This window comes from Vitis vinifera, chromosome 6, assembly GCF_030704535.1.
Source record: "Vitis vinifera cultivar Pinot Noir 40024 chromosome 6, ASM3070453v1".
NCBI lineage: Eukaryota > Viridiplantae > Streptophyta > Magnoliopsida > Vitales > Vitaceae > Vitis > Vitis vinifera.
In genome coordinates, this window is record NC_081810.1 from 17792762 (window position 1) to 17814106 (window position 21345).

At 36.1% G+C, this 21345-nt stretch overlaps 2 protein-coding genes across 2 annotated transcripts; both read left to right on the top strand.

The window, feature by feature from the left end:
* Positions 1 to 858: 858 nt before the first annotated feature.
* On the top strand, positions 859 to 14161 carry LOC100247897 (pseudouridine-5'-phosphate glycosidase). The gene is made up of 13 exons (XM_002266918.5): positions 859 to 1065; positions 1738 to 1849; positions 2466 to 2576; positions 8399 to 8481; positions 11365 to 11424; positions 11541 to 11601; positions 12325 to 12431; positions 12525 to 12602; positions 13056 to 13101; positions 13202 to 13322; positions 13435 to 13520; positions 13726 to 13809; positions 13917 to 14161. The coding sequence occupies exons 1-13, from the start codon at positions 997 to 999 to the stop codon at positions 13937 to 13939; spliced, it is 1041 nt and encodes a 346-aa protein (XP_002266954.1). The 5' UTR covers positions 859 to 996; the 3' UTR covers positions 13940 to 14161.
* Positions 14162 to 18577: 4416 nt separating this feature from the next.
* LOC100253019 (scarecrow-like protein 3) lies at positions 18578 to 21185 on the top strand. Its single transcript, XM_002266875.5, has one exon. The coding sequence runs from the start codon at positions 19395 to 19397 to the stop codon at positions 20811 to 20813; it is 1419 nt and encodes a 472-aa protein (XP_002266911.3). The 5' UTR covers positions 18578 to 19394; the 3' UTR covers positions 20814 to 21185.
* Positions 21186 to 21345: the final 160 nt, after the last annotated feature.

Sequence of the window (21345 nt, forward strand, 5' to 3'; positions counted from 1 at the left end):
ATCCAAAGATCAATAACAATGCATCTCAATAACAATATATGAACAGTAAAAAGAAAGAAACAAGAACATAGTGGAAAACTTACTCCCGGGAAAAACCTGGAGGCCCTTTTTCTCTGGTTCTTGGTAATCTCTTCAACTCAAAACCGCCTCATCTCTTTTTCATCCCAACACTCTGGTTCCCCCCCCCCCCCCCCCCCCCCCCCAGCCTGCTTCCTCTAACTTGCTCCTAGCTCCCAAACCAATACTCTCCCTAAAGCTCAAGAACCTCCCCTGTTTCTCGCTTCCTTCCTCCAGCTCCCCAGAAAAAGCACTCCCGAAAAGTCTCACTCTTCTCCCTTTCTCTCTGCCAGTAGCTCTCAAAAACCTCTTCAAAAAAATCTCTCCCCCTTTCCCTCTCTCTCTCTCCTCCAGCTTTCTTCCCCCGAAACAACCAAACCAAAAGCTCCTTCCTCAAAAGATCTCTGCAGTCCCCTCTAAAAGCAACCACCCCTCCTCTGTCGGAGACGCTCCTCTAACCGTCTGCAGCTTTTTGCAGATTCTTTGGACACGTGTCGACCTCTGGTTGGCCATAAAAAACACCACTCTGGTGCCCCAACAGCCAACCATACATGGACACGTGGCTCCTTGAGATCATGACACTTGGCAAAATCAAGCTGCAGAAAATGAGCCCCAAATGCGGTCTACACACATTTAGATGCCTAATGCAAAATGTGAGGATGGAAGGGCTAAAATTTATTTTTGTGTGTATTTTATTTTAACAATATTTTTATTAAGGGCAAAAAATATATTTTTAATATTTTATATTTAAGACAAATAAATCACATTTGGAATAATACAATTTCAAATACTCTTAAAAAGTTTCTTTCTTTAGCATTTATGTTCGTACCCAAACAGGGCTTTGGTGGAAAAACCTCGGATATTTGAAACTTTAGGGTCTACGTTCATTCTCGACACTCTCAACCGTTAAGGTTTTGCTGACCAGAGAAAACGAGAGGGATGGTGTCTTCGGCTCTCTCAAGGCTATCAAATATCAATCGACATCTGAAGCCCACCGTCTCGCACTCCGTAATTCTTCTTCTTTTGCCTCTATTTTCCTTGCCATGAAAATATAGCGAGAACATCAAGAAAATCTAAGATTGTGTTTGGGTGTAATATAAGAAATGCAGACTCGTCTAGAATTCAATTCGCTCAAGTTTTGGAAAAATTTTGTGAAATTGGACTTGGGTTGGACCCAATATTGGACTGAATACCAATTTTGAGAAAAAGGAAAAAAAGAAAAAAGAAATAGCTGTACTTTGGAGAATTAGACCTATTTTGAACATGTCTGCTATTCTTTATTAATTAGCTTGGATGAAAATTGGGTCAGGATGTTGAAGTTTTCAGCCAAGTAATTGAAGATTTTAAAAAATAAAAAAAATCAATAGTTTGTCAATTGGGACAAGCATGGATTCCAAATAATCACCCAAATTGTGTTTAGATCCTCCTTTTGTAAATCTTCTTTGGCAGCCCACTGTAATTTGGATTAATTTGGGATTAATTTGTAATATTTTGGGATAATTTAGGTGTAAATGAAATTCAAGAATTTTGTAGTAACGTTGGCATTAAAGTTAAGTTTAAGCAAATTTTGGTTCTCTGTAATGCACGAATACCCAATATCTCTTCAATATCTTGTAATTGTGAAAATGCTATTTTTTTTTTAGAACTGCAAATGATTGAAGATGGTTTTTTTTCTTATAGTGTGACAGTGATGGTGCAACTGGAACACCGGTGAAGATATCTCCGGAAGTTTCCAATGCTTTGTCATGTGGGCGTGCAGTTGTTGCTCTTGAGTCTACTATAATTTCCCATGGTATGCTCATATTGTATCTTTACCGAAAACACATCTGAGGAAATTTTTCTTGAGAACAAATTTGTTTCAAATGTGGAGGGAGATCTTTCATACACTAATCAGAAAGGGTGGAAAGTTTAGCTTCATGTGAAAGTTTGAAGTGAAAAATTTTCTTTGGAAACTTTTGCAGGAACTATATCCAATCGAATCAAGAGTTGTTCTTGGGTATTTATAGAAACACTAAAGTCCTTATTTTTTTTACTACCACACTGGGTGAGTTCAAATTTTCATTCGGATCATGTCATAACTGCAATAAATCGGAGCTAACTTTGGTGTCCTACACATGCATCTTTGATGACTCTGTTTTGCTTTACCTAGCATTTTGAAAGGAGTCTAGCAGACTGTGTAAAGGATTTTATCTTGGGTATGGCATAATTAACATAGTTGTCATTTTGATCATGGTATAATTAATTCTGAGGTGTTGCATTATTATGTGAATAATTTATTTTAGTTCTTATAAACAATTAAATGTATGTAGCATACTGAAACACATCATTACCTATGGATACATGTGAAAACTCCATATCCTAAGCTTTACTGAATTTTTATGGCATATTACTTTTTGACTTGTATTCAGGAATGCCCTACCCACGAAATTTGGAAACTGCAAAGGAGGTGGAGGCCATTGTGAGGACAAATGGAGCAGTTCCTGCAACAGTTGCTATTTTAGATGGCATTCCATGCATAGGTGTTTTTTCTACGCTGTTTCTTTCTATTTGTATCCATATATCTATGCTTCCAAGGATGCTTTATGTTGTTTAAGTCATAAATAATCTTTTCTCAAAATAAATCTTAATAATAATAATCCTATGTTGAAGCTAAACCTTTTTATTCTTTTCTCGGAATTTCTACTTAGTCTTAATGGATAAACTCAACTCAGCTTATAACTCAGTTTGGGATAGAATTGTTGAGATCCAATTTTAGTCACAAATCATAACAGTTATATTGTCTATTCTAAATATTCATTGATTTATGTTAAGAATGGAACATCTAACATTTATTTTTTACTATCTTAGAAGCAAATGGCTCTGTGGTAGTTCATCAGAGTAAAATGTTTTGTACAAAAAACTCATGCATTTTTTTTAACTGGTTTTGTATCAGTTGTCTGATTTTTTCATAATGTCTTAGATTATCTCCTGCTAAAACCAATTATGTAATGTTGGAGCTAGCATTTTTCTCAAGGCTTGCTGCCATTAAAGAAAAGTATAAATGCCAATTTGAAAAGAGACTACAGCAATACTGAATGAAAATAATTCTTTCCAAGCTACTACTAGGGGATTGGGCATTAGGAGTCTTGGTCCTCTTAATGAGGCACTATTGGACAAATGACTTTCAAGGTATGCTCAGGAGTGGAATAATTCTTGGACAAAGGTGATTATGGGGAAGTTTGAGGAAGTTGAGGGGTTTGGTGCTCTAGAAAGGGTAGAGCAAACTATGGTCCTTGCTTATGGAAAGCCATTAGGAAAGATGGGGTGGATTTTTTCTCGAGGACAAGTTTTCCTATTTGTAATGGATGTGCAGTCAAGTTTTAGCATGACCCTTGGTATGGTGAAGGATCTCTAAAGGATAGTTCCCATGATTATTTGATCATACAGTTCATAAAGAGGCTTAGGTTTCACATTATTACGACAACTAGGTTTAGGAGAAATTTTAGGGATCAAGAGTTGTATTAGGTGGAGCCCTTTCATTTTTGAGCTCGTTTTCTATTTGTAGAGCTAGAAGACAAATTGATCTGGAAAATTGCCAATTGGGAGTCCTTTTTTGTATTGGATCCTACTATTATTCTTGGACTTCAAGTGGGTTATGTACATTCCTTGCAAAGCTGATTTGGAACCCTAAGGTGTCTTCCAAAGTTCATAGCAACATGGGAGAAGATTTTGATCATTGACCAACTAACGAGGAGAGGTTGGAGTTTGGAAAATTGGTGTTGTTTTCTTCACTAGGAAGATCCATGATTTGCTGATCACATTCTCATGTATTGCAATTGGATATCTGGTTTATTGTCCATCGTCTTCTCTTTGTTTGGTGCTATGGTTCCTTCTTTGTTTGCTTGGAGATGCTTTTCTTTGCTGGCAAGGTGCCTTTTTGGAGCCAATAGGGAGGCTGATTTCATTATGTCTAATTTGAATCACTTAGGTGAGTCTACATTTTTTTTCTGGTGCGGAGAGGTTCTGTTTGGTGGTGGAAGACATGTTTCTAAAGACATTGTTCCTTTAAACATAGAGGGGATCTGGCTAGCTACTTTTTTGTTGGATTTTGTTGATAGTATTAAGATTAGTTAACTAGTGATTGTTATTGGTTTGTTTCTTTCTTGTTGGTTTATGTGTTGTTTGTATACTTCATGTGTATATGGGTCATGCTTCTGTGCAACACTTATATTAATATATTTATTCTACTTTGCCTACCCAAAAAATGAAAAAAGAAAATAAGTTCTCTCCAAAATTGTGTCTGCTCTTATTTGTGGTGTAAGGAAATAAAGAATCAATCTTATGGATAGTTATTAAAAGCTTATGGTTCAATTCTTTGAGAAAGGTGATTAATAGTTTATAATGTACTTTAAGGTTCAAAATTTGTTGATAAAAGGGAATGGGAAAGGTAAAAGAATCCTCCATCAAACGCTACACAGTTGTTGTCAAAGATGTACATGAAATTTTGGAACTTAATTAAATTTATTGTTATAATGATTATCGGGAAGATGTTATTCAGAAGGATTTGGGTGCCGACCTTGAATGTTATGATGATTAAAAACTTTACTTAATAGATTAGCTTAAATGGTTTTGGATCTTCTAAGAGAGGGATTGTTTTATGGCAAGACGCGTGCATCGCGTTAATGTGGGTGGTGTGGCGGGAAAGAAATGCAAGGATTTTTGAGGATAAAGCAAGGAATTCAGAGTATCTTTGGGATTCTATTCGTTTTCTTGCTTCTCTTTGGGCTTTTTGTTCTAAGGTTTTTTTTTTTTTTTTGATAAGTAAAATATATTCATTCAAAAGGCAAGGCACCACTAAGTATACAGGGGGTATACAAGGCAGCTAAGCCTCAAAAACAACAAAAACAGAAACACCTCCCTTTAAGGGGAAGCCATCCACTCAAGGAATCCTATAAGGGAGAACGCCTCCTCACCTACATACAGTTTGGCCCAACTCCACAAATTACAAACAAAAAAATTCTTTAACTTCTGAACGTTCAACACCCCTCCCCTAAAGACTAATCTATTCCTTTCCTTCCACACCGTCCAAAAAATACACAACGGAATGGCATCCCAAGTCTTTTTCCTTTTCTTTCCCACAAACGAACCCCTCCAACTAACTAATACTTCCTTTACAGTTTCTGGGAAAACCCATTTCACGTCAACTAAACCAAACACTATATCCCATAGAACCCTAACCACTGTACAGTGAAAGAGTATATGATTTACACTTTCTTCCTCACAACCACATAGAAAGCAGCGATTTGGAAGTTGTAATCCTCTTCTTTGAAGTCTATCCAAAGTCAGCACTCTCCCCCACGTCGCCTCCCATGCAAAAAAACAAACTTTAGTTGGCACCCTTGTCACCCAAATGCTTCTTGAAGGAAAGCCTGTATCATCAGATCTCGCTAGCAAGTTATACGCTTCCTTTACCCTGAATTGCCCCCTTCTTCTTTTTCTCCATAGGACTGAATCTTCTTCCCCAGAGGGTTTGTGACCCCTCAAAGTCTGAAGAAAATCCCCAACCAACCCCAATTCCCAACATTGAAATCCCTCAAAAAGTTTAGGTTCCAATTTCCTTGACCCGAATTTTGATCCCACATTTCCTCAACCGTTGAGTTCCTTTGAACCGCCATAGCAAAGAGATGAGGAAAACAATGGGACAACGCTGTCTCTGAACACCACACATCTGTCCAAAATCTTATTGTGTTGCCCTTCCCTACTTTGAAAATCATATTATTCCAGCACCATTCTGATTCTTTCCAAATCTCCTTCCAAACCCCTACTCCCACCGCCCCCATAGCCTTCTTTGGCCTCCACCCAAAATCCTCCTGCCCATACTTCGCCTTGATCACTTTTTTCCAAAGATTATCTTTGTCACAAGCATACCTCCATATCCATTTGCCAAGTAATGCTTTGTTCAACAAGGTTAGCTTTCTAATGCCTAGCCCACCTTTAGCCTTATCTGTACATACCACCTCCCAATTAACCAAGTGAGTTTTCCCCTCCATATTTCCTCCTCACCACAAGAAGTCCCTTTGCACTTTCTCAAGTCTTCTAGCAACCATCTTAGGCATTCTGAAGATAGACATTTGGTAGATAGGCATGCTAGCCAAAGTGCTTTTTATTAAAGTGACTCTTCCCCCTTTAGATATATATTGCCTTTTCCAAAGAGCTAGTCTTCTCCTGACTCTCTCTTCCACCCCCTCCCACATATAAGGCGCCCTATTGAGAACCCCTAAGGGTAGACCCAAGTACTGAGAAGGTAAAGACCCCACCCTACACCCTAGCTCAACAGCCAACTCCTCCATCTCCACCACCTCTCCCATTGGAATGATCTCACTCTTTGCTAGGTTAATCTTTAGCCCTGATGCCGCTTCAAACCAAAATAAAATCCAACTTAAATGAGTCAAATGGTCCTTTCTGGCCTCACAGAATATGATGGTATCATCAGCAAAGAACAAGTGGGAGATATGCAAGGGATGTTCACTACCGCCCCTTATGTTGCACCCTGATAAGAAGCCCCCCTCCACAGCTCTCCTAATAAGAACATCTAACACTTCCATTCCCATAACAAAGAGATAAGGAGACAAGGGATCTCCTTGTCTAAGACCTTTGGAGCTGGGGAAGAAACCTGCAGGCACTCCATTAACCATCACTGAGAATTTAGCTGAAGATAGGCAACTCCACATCCACCCCACCCACTTAGACCCAAAGCCCATTTTCTGCAACACCTTCAATAGAAACTTCCAATTGATACTGTCATACGCTTTTTCTATATCCAGTTTGCAGATAAAACCCTTTTCTTTTCGTTTTTGCCATGAGTCTATCACTTCATTTGCAATTAGAGAAGCGTCAAGAATTTGTCTTCCCCTCACAAAGGCATTCTGAGAATTAGAGATCACCTTACCAACCACTCTCTTCAATCTGTTAGCCAACACTTTAGTTTTAAGGGGATACCTCTTAACGTGTTACAACTTGATTGGTTAGCGGTGTGTAACTAGAGTGTTTGCTTGTTCTTTCTTTGTATTTTCTTATATTTGATTACTTGTAGTCTTGTTTTTCTTTGGTGGGAGGATTCCTCATCCTTCTATTGTACTTCCTTTTTATCAATATATTCCTTTGTCGTTTCCTCTCAAAAAAAAAAAAAAAAATAGATTAGCTTATTTATTTTTGTTTGTTTTTTTCATTCTTTACCTTTGGCGATGGGAATGATTAGCTTCGAAAGTTAGAATTTTGAAAATCATACACAAACATATAAATACTGTAATATGTACAAGTGTATATGCTTGTTGAAAGTTGAAATTGAAATTATACTTAAAAATTTAAAATTGTGGATTTTATGATAATCTAAATATTTAAATGTCATATTTTATTAAGTTGAATTGTCAAAGTGTTGTGTTGAATTTTTTAGTATATATATATATATTAAAGGGGAATTGTGCCAATGTGTGAGATGTCACTCCTCAATACCCTTAACATGTGTTGGCCATTCTGACCCTTTGAGAATTTCGAAAATATTACTTTTTTGCTTTTCATAATGCAAGTGTGGTCTACATGTTAGACATGGTTGATGTGTAATGTCAATACATCATTGATATATGTTTTATTTAAGAGAGATAATTCACAGATTGGCATGCTTAAATAATACTTACATGAGAATTTTATGAATTAGATACTAATGGTTTCCTATTCTTACAGTATTTGATACTGGTGTAACTCATCCATTAATATGTAATACAACATAATATATTTAAACTATTGAAAATGGGAACCTGTCTCAGGTTTTGAGTAACTGGCAATGTTCAAAGTTTTTGGAATCTGCTCACAAATATACCCGATAATAGGAGGGTCTACTGTGTCCCATAGAGTGCTACTAGCCTACCACAGTATTGTTTATAAGTTTTTTATATAAATAAGATATTCAACTGCCAGGATTAATACATTTCAACGGTTAGGATTTTCACCTAGTCATTATACTAAGTTTCTGTTTATGTTGCCTTCCTTTCAATCAAAAAGTGGTGTGCTAAGTTTGCTTATTATCATATTATCATTTGATCTCTCTCTCTCTCTCTGTCTCTTTTTTTCTCTCTCGCCCTGCACCCTGTCTCTCATTTATTGGGATGTGAGGGAACAATTTTGTTGACTTCTGGTCAAATCTGAGTGATATTAACATTCTGATTCCAGTGTTCTTTAGCTTTCAGCATCATTCTGCTGGAAATTATAGTTGATATAAAGTTGTTTATTGTCTAATTGTTTGGCCTGTTCTGTTCTCAAATCAGTTATCTACTCTCTTATGTCTCCAAACAATTTCTTTGTGTAGGTTTGAGTATCGAACAACTGGAGAGGCTTGCTAGTCTGGGAACCAAGGCTCAAAAGGCAGCTCGCAGAGATATTGCACATATTGTGAGTGGCACTTAAAACAAGCTTTCATGTTCATATAGTCTATCTCAATATTATATTTTTGTGCATTTCCTGTTTTGTTCCTTGCTTTAGATGTTTACATTGATAGAACTGGAAGGTTTGCTATTTATATGATGTTCTAGGAGATGTTGGAATTTCTATAGGAATTGACAAGTCTGAGCAAGCTTATAGGTGAAATAGGAGTATATTATCAGCCTCTTTTTAAATATTTGATGGTAAATGTGTTGAACACATATCTCATAACTAGAACCATGTTGTCTGGTGTCTGACACTGCTGCTTATGATGTGGTCTTATAGCACAGATGAACATAATATGTAATGGAAGAAACCATGATACCTAAGAATTTAATCGTATTTCACATGGCTCTCCCCCGCATAAAGGACAAGTTTTCTTCCAACTAAATAAAAAAATGAGCTTAATATGTAGATAATCTAATTAAAGTATAATTATGTTTGATTTATCCAAAAAGGAAATTTAATTAAAGGAGAATTGCAAATAGGTTGAAGAGGAGCATTCCATGGAGACAATTTTTTTTTTTGATAGGTAAACTAAGAGAATATATAAAAAACAGTTGGAAAATGACACATCAAAGTACACACGAAGTAAACAAATATTGCCAAAAGGCAAGCAAGAAAGAGAATATGATGGAAAATACCAACCACCCAAACAAAACCAAACCCTACACCCCATAAAGTTGGACAACCCTTAGCAGGTACTCCCAAAACTAGGAAACACCCCAAGTGTAGACCAATTGAAGCACCTTAAAACCTGAAAAAAACACGATCTGCCCTTTGAGCAAATTTGCAGCCAAATTCTCCCTACCAATCTGACAGGGAAAAAGCAACCTCATGGAATGAGAGTTGTATTCCCACTGCTCCTCTCCTGACTGTTAAAGGAGAACTTTTGCAATTACCGAGCAGTCTAGTTTTTGGATTTCCCTCTCAAAATGGGATGATGAGAAAGGTTTCTTCTTTGCCCTTGAGGCCTTAACACCATGCCCTTTTCTTGCCTTCATTTTCCTTAAAAAGGAGCTAATCTCCTTTTCAAAACCTGTAATTAGCATCCCCATAAAGCTACTGAAATTGGTCAGCTTACTAAATAGGCTGTCAGAAGAAAGCCCCTTCCTCACTGAATAGCAGCTAGACTCTATGGCCTTAGAGGGCTCCATCTCCTCAACCCTGACCTTGGACCCTTTGCTGGATTTCCTGAGAAATCCAACAAACTGCCATCTTGAGGCATCATCCTTAGTGACCCAATTTCAGATCCTAAAGACCCAAAGGAATGCCCTGCCTTTGACTGAGACTTAATCTCCCATCCAATGCCATCTCCTTGGCGCTGATTCACTGGCCCACTGTCAACAACAGGCGACCCAATTGGAGAAATTGAAGGGGGATAAGGGGAAGATGATATCTACCTTCAAACCCATTGCTTTTGCTAAGAGGGTGTCATTGACTCTTGAAACCCACATTGTTGAACCCTGAGATGTCGTCTTCAGGAAGGGTCGACAAAGGTCGCCAGAAAGCTGGTAAATGCTTCACTGATAGGAGAGCATTGAAGGTCTTCTCGGGCCTTCTTACCCATTGCCTCCTTTGCTAGGTTTGGAAAAAAGACCATTGGGTTGGCCCTCTAAAGGGTATGGAACCTTTGAACTGGATCTCACAGGGAATGGCCTAGTCTTATCCAGCTCACCATAGCTCCCTCCAAAAGAGCTTAATATTGTTGCTTTGGGATGGCCCAATAAGGACATGCAAGAGCACCGTCTGCCTACCTCCTTGTCTTTAGAAGATGTGAGGCCTAATGTCATACAAGGAAGCCCTAAAGGCTCCACAACCATGCTGCTGTCTATTCCAGAAAAGCTACCTTCGCCATTACGTGTACTGTGAAACGTAGCTCTCAACCCAACCCATGCGGGTCTTCATCAGCATCTCTTTGTCCGATTTCACTCTCCTTACCATGCATGCACTTCCCACCCATTCATCCCTAACCATTAAATCTCTGCAACTCTCCATAGAGATCACCATTGTCAAACATAGTGGAACTTCCCACCATAATTGGACAGCAAAGACAACTTCCCTGTCCACAGCAAGCAACTTGCCTGACATGTTCCTCCCACTAGATTTGAGGAGGATTCTTGCCCATTTCATGTGACGCCTCTCCGTCTTCTCCTCATCCACTGCCACAAAGTCTCTGTCAGCATCGCTAAGCCTCGTAAAAAAAATCTTTTCCCCATAGATGCACCGGTAACCCTAATACTCTCACCCAAACTTCACCTACACAAACTCCCTTCTCTAAAGCAGCCAACATCTAGCCTCCACCAATCCAACTGCAATCTTCTCCCCTTAAGCAAACTGGCCCCAAATGCCATACCCTTTCAACTTCAAAAACGTTATCAAACTAAGAATACAAGAGAACCTCCCAACAAAGACAGTTTTTAATCACCTTTCAATCTCCAAAAATGCCTAGCCTAAGATTTCAATGAGTCCATAACTAGCATTTGGTTTGAAAATTGACTCGTATTGACTCATGTGAACAATTTTTATTGGTATATGTTTCATTCTGATGGGAGTCTGGTCCTCCACTCTTCAGTTGTCTTGCAGGCTGCCACTTTGATTTCTCAAAGTATTTCCCATTTATGAAGTTTGTGTCAGTATAATATCTGGCATATTTTTAGTGGAAGGCTCATGTCAGTGAAGTAAATGATAATAACTTTTTTGTAACATGGGATTGCATTGCCAAATGACTGGTTTACAAGTAAACATTAGTGCATTTCTTTTTAATATGAAGCTTCTCAATTAGGCTAAAATTGCCATCTATTGCTTTTCATTTTCCTTGATTGTGTTCTATATGCTGATTTATGTTCTTAGGTGGCTACCAGAGGGAATGGTGCAACTACTGTTTCTGCAACCATGTTTTTTGCTTCAATGGTGACAACTCTGATCTTAGCTTTCTCACAGTTACTAGATACATGTTGGCATTTTCTGTAACCTTAATAATTTGTTATATATTTCTCTCATAGTTATTAAGCAAAAAATTCTTACAGGTTGGCATACCTGTCTTTGTTACTGGAGGAATTGGAGGAGTACATAGACATGGAGAGAATAGTAAGTGCAACCCATTTGTATATCCTGAAGCTAGAAATGAGTTGGTGTTTGTGATGGGCTCTGCCTTTTCTTGGCTAGAAATTCATATGCACTTTTGAAGCTTGCTATAAATGGACACCTAAAATTTATCTTATCCTGCCATCTAAGTATTTCTTAAATAACAGCCATTTTTAGCTAAAACAGCATTAGCTCCTACTCAATTACCATGTAATCCAAATTGTACATTTTTTGGGCTATGGACCATCTAATGGATTTCTGGCCTGGGAGTTGAAATGGTATGTTGTAACCAAAAGAATTGATTGTTTTTATGGAGAGCAGTGAAACCATCATTCTTTCTGATAACTGCTGCTACTCAACAAGATAGCACTTACTAAACTGTCTTGGTACCTTTGGTAAAAGAGGGGAAAGACTGTTCCACTCAAGGAATTTGGTTTCCACACTGGAGGCAGATATGAATTAACCACCCAAGTTGCGAATATGAATAAACCTTATTAGTAGCTAGGTTGAATGGAGCCATGCTATTGTCATAAAAAAAAGAAAAAAAATCTGTTTCTTATTAGTTGTTTCTTTCATTGCTGTTGAAACACATCCTTCGAGTTACTAATTGGGTTTCTAAGCAAAAAGAACTGAAAACATTTGAAGCTCTCTGAAGTGATTATTGGAATTAACAAGCCCATGCATTAATATGTCAGGTATGCTTGATTTTGATATTTTCTTTTGCAGCAATGGACATATCTTCTGATCTTACTGAGCTTGGAAGAACTCCAGTGGCAGTTATCTCGGCTGGGGTAAAATCAATATTGGATATTCCCAGAACCCTGGAGTATTTGGTATTTATCCTTTTGCCTCCAAACATCATGAGAAGTAACACTTAACTTCATATTACTATTATCAATTATTAGCTTTTATGATCATCAATACAGGAAACTCAAGGAGTATGTGTTGCTGCTTATAAGACTAATGAATTTCCAGCATTTTTCACAGAAAAAAGTGGCAGCAAGGTATTAATGTTGGACTCTGTCTCAGCATACTGTTATATGTTAGAGTCGAACTTACTGTTGCTTCAGCAAGTTAATATTGCTTTGGCATTGTTTTGTCCCAAAAGCTGATTACTCATTAACAAAAAGATGTTTGTAGTAAATGGTTTCTTAGTTATTATTCCTGTTTTTACTATTTTAATCACTCTTTTGCTGCTGGTAGATGACATGGTCTACCTCAAAATGGTGACGTCCTAGTGTCTGACATTTGAATGGCAAAACCTCTTGAAAAGAGAATATATGCTACTGAACTATTTTGGTGCAATAGTCATGATGATGTCTCAAACTGAAAAACAAGCATATTAGTCCTGATAGCAATATGACTTGCATGCAAGTCAATGGCATAACAAATTCGTTCCAAATATGACTGTATGTGACTGAACATTTTTATATTTGGTTTATGACCTGAAAACCTAGGTGCATTGTCGTGTAGATACGCCAGAGGACTGTGCTCAACTAATAGGTAAGTGTCAGAATTAACTCATTTATATTTCATACATTTATTGTTTTTAAAAACTGATGTAATTTATGGTTCTTGTCTTTGTTGCTATTGTTAATTTCAGATGCAAACATCAAACTCAAGCTTGGGACAGGTATTTTGATTGCGGTTCCAATTCCAAAAGAACATGCGGCTTCTGGAAGCTTAATTGAGTCAGCAATACAACTAGCCCTTAAAGAAGCCAGGTAAGTGTTTTTTTTTTCAATCTCTCTTTTCCTCAATAAGCATTTGAAGTGTTTATATCAAATTGTTTTGTAATATTTTATTATCTTCTACAAATTCACATTGGATCATCAGGGATAAGAATATAATAGGCAATGCTGAAACGCCTTTTTTGCTTGCAAGAGTGAGTGAACTAACTGGAGGAGCCTCACTGGCTTCAAGTATCCTTTCCCTTCTATGCTCAAGTTTTTTGCACGGAAACCATAGCATATGCTGGTGAATTAGTCGAGTCTAAGCATAATGAACTTTAAAGACTGAAAAACAGTCTGTATTAGTATAAGACTTGCACTTTTTTACATATTCCCTACTTCCCTTTTACATTGACTCTGTTGTGAACAATTGGATATATTATCTTAACTGCCCTAGATATTGCACTTGTCAAGAATAATGCAGCCATTGGTGCTAAGATATCTGTAGCACTTGCTCAGCTTAGAGAAAGTTGTAATACAGGTGAGCTTTTGTTTTGTTGATCTATTACTAATAGTTGTGAGAAAAAATGTTGTCCTATATTGAAGCTTTGGGTCTTTAACTTCTCTCTATGTTTTCAATTTTTACAGGTGATGCTCAGTCAGTATCATAGGTTCTTGGACAAATGTGGCAGCCAATCATTTGCGACTTTGAATAATATTCATGATGATTTATTTTCTCACTGTTACCCTGATCATCACATGTAGAACACAAATTTAATTTTGGAAAAGGCCAAGGTGAGGGTTTTTTTCTGTCTGTTGTTAATGTAAAATTAGATGCTGTACAAGTTGCAAATTTAATTTTACAATAAGGGGGTTTGTCCAATTTAAGCTGATGGCCCAGTATAGGCTTCCTTTGACTTAAAATTTTATTCCTTTCTCTGTCATGGAAAACTTGAATTCATATGCAGCTTTGAGTTTTGTGTGATGGATTTAGGTGTTTCCTTGGCACTTAGGCCCTGTTTGGTGGAACAGGTGCTGTTGATTTTTGATTTGTGATAAAGGAAAAGCCATTAGCTCAAGTTGTTAAAAATCAGCTAGGATGTAGGAAACAAGTAGGTATGATATAGTGTCATCTCAACTGAAAGGAAGGAGGATTATGTACATGACACTATTTTCAAGTTACATGAAACTTGAAGCTCACAAAACAAACATTAGAAGAATCCAAACACGCCACACCATTTTGATGGTCTTATCTTTTTCTACACTCATTCGTCTTTAGGTGTTTTTCCCCCTTCCAAAGTTGACTTTAAAATGATATGTCCGACATTTTAATTCTATGCTCGATCGATGATAAAAATAAGGATATTATGTTCACCAAACGTAATCAACTTGTGAGAACTTCCAATATGCTTTATTTTGAAGGGTTGAAAATGTTATAATTAGCTTTTTATTGTTATCTTAGCATTTGGATAAAACTTTCAATTATAAACCCTATATTTCCTTTGGATATTTTTTTATAATAAATATCATAAAAATAGAAATGTTATTTTTTATAATAGTATATCTTATAATATGACATATATCATATAAAATTTTAATCATTATTTTTTCATCATTTCTTATATCAATAAGAACTTAAAATCAAATAAGATTTTACATGTTTCATTCTCTTGGAATTGAATTTAAAATTCAAAGTACTAAAATTTTTCTCATTCAATGCCTATTCAATATATAGTTTTATCCAAAAATTTACCGTGCGTTTGACAATATTTTTTTTTACTTGAAGTGTTTTCTTTAGAATTGTTTTTAGGAAAATCACCTATCAAATGTTTTTCTAAAAAACACTACAAGTGATTCTTCAATGTTAAAAGTGATTTTTTAGATTTTTGAAAGCGTTTCCTAAATTTTGTCAAATACTTAATTTTTTTTCAAAAAACCATTGTCAAACAAATTCTTAATTTTTTTTTGTTTTTTATTACATTGTAAAGAGTTAATTTAGAAAAAATAAAGACAAAAAATGATAAAATTAATATAATGATGTCACATGCAATGAAGAAACCAATATAGTCATTTTTAGGTATTAATTTACTCAATTTTGAGTTTTAAATTATTTTTAAAAATTATTAAATTTATTAATGATTACTACACATTAAGTTTTATATAATTTAATGTTTGTTTACATAATGAAAAAAAATTGAATAAATTAAGATAGTACAATTATCTCAAAACCTCAAAGAATTTGGTTTTAATTTACTTCTTATTTATGGGAGGATGCTAATTTTTAAAAAGATTTTTTTAATGTCATTGATTTATCATAAAAATTAAATTAAAGAACAAAAAGAAAGGCAGACTTGATATTGGCTTTTGGACCCAACTGAAATATGCACAAGATATTAAAAAGCTTATTTGTCAATGGCCATGAGAATTTTTTTTTTTAGTTTTAAATTTAAAGACAAAAAAGAAAAAAAAAACCCTTGATAACATTATTTGAAAATATTAAGACTTGATTTGGATCGTAGAAGGTTTGAGTGAAATGATGTAAAATGAAAAATAGAGAGAAAGGATGGATGAAAAAAGTGGGAAAAAAAAAATTAAATTCAATAAACTTTCTTACACCTTTTTTTTTTTATTATATAAAAATTGGATATTTTAAAATAATTCTTATTACATTGACTCTTCTTTAAAAAATTGCCATATTTTTTAATTTTCATTTTTTTTTCTTTTTACTTTTCCTTTGGATTGCATTTCTCTATTAACCGTTTTTTATACATATTTTTATTAGCTATATACAGAGAAAGTAAATCATTTTCCTTAATATTTTTTTCTTGTTTTTGTTTATTACCGTGTAATAAAAAAATTTAGTCTAATGGAAATTAAAGTCCAATGCTACAAGAAATATTGATTCTTCTATACAAGTGATATTATATCAATCACTTCTTAATTATAAGACAAGATAATCCAATCTCTCATGACAATGCATTAAATATGAACTAATTTTTTGTAGGTCAAATGATGAGATAAATAGAAGAGTAATAAGAAAATGGTAAATAGTAAATTTATTAGAAGGAAAATACAATGGGAAAAGAAGAGGAGGGGTTTTAACAAAGTCACAAGAATGGGGGGAGGAGCATGATAAAGGTGGGAGGCAGTTTTGGAAGGTAGCTTAACTTCCTTGTCATTTTGTATTAATGCATGAGGATAAAGCCAAGTGGAAGGTGTTTGCATATGAAAAGAAAACAAAGCAAGGGTTTTGGAAGGATTTTGTGAGATTTATTGCAATTCCCTCACTTTCCCCACTACCAAACAAAACTCTGAGAGGCATTTGTTTGGCTTTGTTAGGGCATGTTTGGAGTGAAGTAGGGAAATAGGAATCATGAAGTTTTTGGCCAGCTATCCCTATGATTCCCCCACCATCCACTCTACAAGTCAAGACAAAAACAACTATCTAAAATCAACAACCTCTTGGCTCTTTGAGTCATAAAATTTAAGGAAAAAAAAAAAAGGGCAGAAAAAGGCAGCTTTTTTGGATGGGGATATCTCTCTCTCTCTCTCTCTCTCTCTCTCTCTCCTCTTTTGTCAAGGCTTTGACAGTGAGAGGCGGTTTGCAGTTTCCAGGGAAATACTTCTTTTTCAAGCAAACCATGGATGGAAGTCTATTTCACTTTCCAATGTCTTAACCTTTTCATTTTAAATATACCTAAAAATATCTCTTCTATATAACTTCCCACTAAAATACAAAATTTGAAGTCATGTTCATCCTTGGCTGAGTTAAGTTCTTTCCTTCTTTTATCCCCATCCAAGTATGCTAATATAGCTCCTCCAAAGGTAATTATTCAAATGAATTTCTATAATAGAAGAAAGAAAAACAAAAATTTTAGGATGTCAATTATGTATCACTAAATTTGTAATTTTTAACATTGAGAATGCATTATAAAATTTAGATAATTGGATGAAGTTATAAATACACGAGTCATGATATAGATAAATAAGATCAAATAAAAATAAATGATCAATTTCATTTAAGATTGAAATTTGGGTTAGTTGGTTAGGTTGATAACTAATTCAAACTCAATCTGAATTAAGAAATAATCAAAGCTTAATTCAACCTAAACTCTAACTCAAGGTACTTACTCTAAACCTAATTCAAATTTCATTTAAACTCGAATTGTTCAAGTTAGATTTGGGTTTGTCGGGTTGAGTTCAGGTTGATCGAGTTATATAATTCAAAATCCATCTATAATATTTTTTTAAAACACTTTTTGTTGGAGTTGGGTGGAAGCCCAAGTTGGGCTGATCGATCCAACTAAATAAGAGATCAAGGGGGAGAAGTTCATGAGAGTTGGATCTATTAGAAACTACTCATAAATCACCCCAATAAAATATAAGAAAAAAAAAAGAGAGTTCTAGTTGTCTCACTTTTACTTTTATTTGTGAAAAGAAAGATCCAAAGAACTTGGGAAGAAAAGTTCATTGCCAAAGAAGGCAAAAGATCTATGTGATGTGAAATAGAGTAGTTTTCGATTTTAGAGCATGGTTCCATTCATGATTTAAAGCAAATAATTGATGGTGAAACAACTTTGTTTTGGCTCTTGGGCATTTCAAAAAGACAATATGAAGTTTTCCTACACTTTTTAACGTAAGTATACGGAGATTTAAATAGTTAATAGGATAAAATTTCAAGATAATAATAAAAAAAATACAAATTTATATATGTATATATATATTTTAAAAAACGAGAATGAATATCATATCATAAGATAATATACATTATAAATATTATAGAAATATTTTGGGGTTAGATTGGGTTGTTCGAATATTATTTGAGTCAAACTTAAATTGAGTTCGGGTTGAAAAATCCTAACCTAAATTCAACTTGAGTATAAAAAATGATTGTCCAAATTTGTTCAAAGCATTGGGTTGGATTTGAATTGGGTAAGGTGAATTGGTCGACCTTTAATTTCATTTACCTTCATGGGGTTTTAGCTCAATCAATTTAACTTCAATAAGGAGAGATATTTAATGAAAATTTTGAAGTCGGGATGAAATATTAGGGATTTGATAGGGTAAGAAAAGAGATATGAAACTAATTTTTGTATCATAAAATTTTCTAATAGAGAAGTGAGTTGAAGTGGGCATGGACAAAAGAGCAAAAATAGAAAAGTTGCTTCAAATGGAAATTGACAAAAGACTAAAATGAGTTGAGGGTGCAGAGTGAGAGGAAAAATACAAGTATGAGACAAATTTCAAGGTGAATTCTTTTTATTTTTAAAGTCCCCATAAAAGGAGAATAGAAAAAAAAAAGACAAAAAGAAGAGATAGGACCAGAGAGAGAAAGAGACAAAGCGAGAGAGAAACTGGAAGACTCGCCTTCTCACAAATTCCATATTCCACTGGAGGGGCAGGACACCACTGCAATAACGACAAAAGCCACCTTCACCCTTCTTCTCAACGTACCCTCCTCTTGAACACCCCTCGCCTTTTAACTCTACCGTTTTCACCTTCTCTCTCTTCCTCTGCACCACATCCACGAACTGACACACATCCTCCCATATACCAAGCCACAGCAGCTCTGCACTCCGATTCAAGCATCGCTTCCCCTATTTTTCATGGGGCTTTTCATGGGTTGTTGATCGATTAAAAAACCCACAAAGGGATTGGTGGCTCTTGCTTTGGTTTCCCACCTCTTCTGCCTCTGGTACCGTTCTCTGTTTTTTCATGCATGCCTTCATGTTATTTTCAGTGTTAATCTGATCTGAGTTCATGAAATCTGTGGAACCCATTTGAGTTTGTGTTGTGATGCTTGCATCTTTCATAATTTTGTCGAATTTGGGCTCTGGCTGTTGCTGAATCAAAACCCCAAAACCCTCTGCTTCTTGTTCAGCCTGTTGTACTCTTCACTGCGTAGTTCTTGTTATACCAGGGTCTGTTTTGGTCCGCAAACTGCTCTGAATTTGATCATTCTTGGGTAGTTGCTGTGAAGAAATGCACATTTTTCTCGTTTTGTGATGTGATTTCATTCAATTCTGGTTTGGTTCTTGGTTGGGGGAATTTGAGATCCATTCCTTTGGTTTGTTGAGTCCAATTTTTATCTCATCTGTTGCAATTACCATCTCTCCATTTGTGTTAATGGCACCAATGGATGAAAGATCTTCGTCTGTTACTTCTTCGCCTCTCCAATTGTTCTCCATGATGTCACCTTCACCCAGCTTGGGATCACCATATCCATGGCTTAGAGAGCTAAAATCCGAGGAGCGGGGCCTGTGTTTGATCCATTTGCTACTCACTTGTGCAAACCATGTTGCTTCTGGTAGCCTGGAAAATGTGAATATTGCCCTGGAGCAAATCTCCCAACTTGCCTCTGCTGATGGTGATACCATGCAGCGCATTGCTGCTTACTTCACGGAGGCACTTGCTGATCGGATACTCAAGACATGGTCTGGTCTCCACAAGGCCCTCAACTCCACCAGAATATCTTTTCCTTCTGAGGATATTCTTGTTCGGAAACTATTTTTTGAGTTGTTTCCATTCTTGAAGATGGCATATGTGATCACTAACCACACTATTATTGAAGCTATGGAAGGGGAAAAGATGGTTCATATAATTGATCTCAATTCGGCTGAACCTGCACAATGGATTGCACTTCTTCAGGCCTTGAGTGCTCGCCCCGAAGGCCCACCCCATTTGAGAATCACAGGGATTCATCCTCAGAAAGAGGTCTTAGAGCAAATGGCTCACAGATTAACCGAGGAAGCAGAGAAATTGGATATTCCATTTCAGTTCAATCCCATTGTTAGCAAATTAGAGAATCTTGATTTTGAGAAGCTGCGAGTTAAGACTGGGGAAGCTCTAGCAATCAGCTCAGTTCTCCAATTGCATTCCTTTTTGGCCTATGATGATGAATTCCTTAGGAAAAAATCCCCACTAGCATCAAAAAATTCAAATGGGGTTCAATTGCAAAGAGTCCTGCAATTGAACCAAACCACATTAGGTGAATTGCTTGAGAATGATGTGGTTAATCGATATAGCCTTAGTCCTGACTCAGCTTCATCATCACCACCATCTTTCACAGGTTCGCCAAAAATGGATGGCTTTCTTAATGCATTGTGGGGTTTGACACCAAAGCTCATGGTCATAACAGAGCAAGATTCAAACCATAATGGATCTACTCTGATGGAGAGGCTATTAGAATCCTTGTACTTCTATGCAGCATTGTTTGATTGTTTGGAATCTACTCTACCAAGAACATCTATAGAGAGATTGAAGGTGGAGAAGATGCTTTTTGGGGAGGAAATTAAGAACATTATAGCATGTGAGGGAGTCGAGAGGAAGGAGAGACATGAAAAACTTGAGAAGTGGATTCAAAGGCTTGATTCAGCTGGGTTCCAGAGCATGCCTCTCAGCTACTACTGCATGTTGCAGGCAAAGAGGTTGCTGCAAGGTTATGGTTGTGATGGTTATAGGATCAAGGAAGAGAATGGCTGTGCAGTGATTTGCTGTCAAGACAGACCACTCTTTTCGGTATCAGCTTGGAGGAATAGAAAGTAAGATTTAGATTACTGGTCACACAGGGTTTGAGTTTTTCCTCTCATCTTCTTTGTATGAAAAGATTTTGTTCATTTGCCAATGCATACTGTTGAAAGATTTGAAGACCCTTCTCAAGCTCTTTGAAGTTCATTTTTTCTTCTCATTTTATTCCTTAATGGAACACAGGACTAGTGAGTGTGTGTGCATATGTGAACTGATCTTCTCAGTTATATATTGAACGGTTGCTCTGTTTGTAGTGATGTGGCCTGAAATTGGTTGCAATTGCAAAGGACTGTAACACAATAACCATTATTGCAGGATCATGTGGAAACAATGCATGTATTTGGATTGCTATTTCTTCATAGAAACACCTTTCATCTTTTGGTTTTGATACATTCCTTTATGAACTTGAATTTCAACAATTTTAATCTTTGGTTTGCCCTCCTGTTCTTATCAGACAAATGCCCAACCCAAACCCTGAAAATACACAATCTTCTAGTGTAATTTGAATTGAATGTACTGGGGAAAGACAGTGATACCAACAACCCAGACC

What these genes read in the sequence shown, in the direction of transcription:
- LOC100247897 (XM_002266918.5), top strand. Translation starts at nt 997, where the DNA reads ATGGTGTCTTCGGCTCTCTCAAGGCTATCAAATATCAATCGACATCTG. An exon ending in ACATAGACATGGAGAGAATA is followed by an intron (nt 11,602 to 12,324) that starts GTAAGTGCAACC and finishes TTTCTTTTGCAG; the next exon opens with CAATGGACATATCTTCTGAT. An exon ending in CAGAAAAAAGTGGCAGCAAG is followed by an intron (nt 12,603 to 13,055) that starts GTATTAATGTTG and finishes CTGAAAACCTAG; the next exon opens with GTGCATTGTCGTGTAGATAC.
- LOC100253019 (XM_002266875.5), top strand. Translation starts at nt 19,395, where the DNA reads ATGGCACCAATGGATGAAAGATCTTCGTCTGTTACTTCTTCGCCTCTC.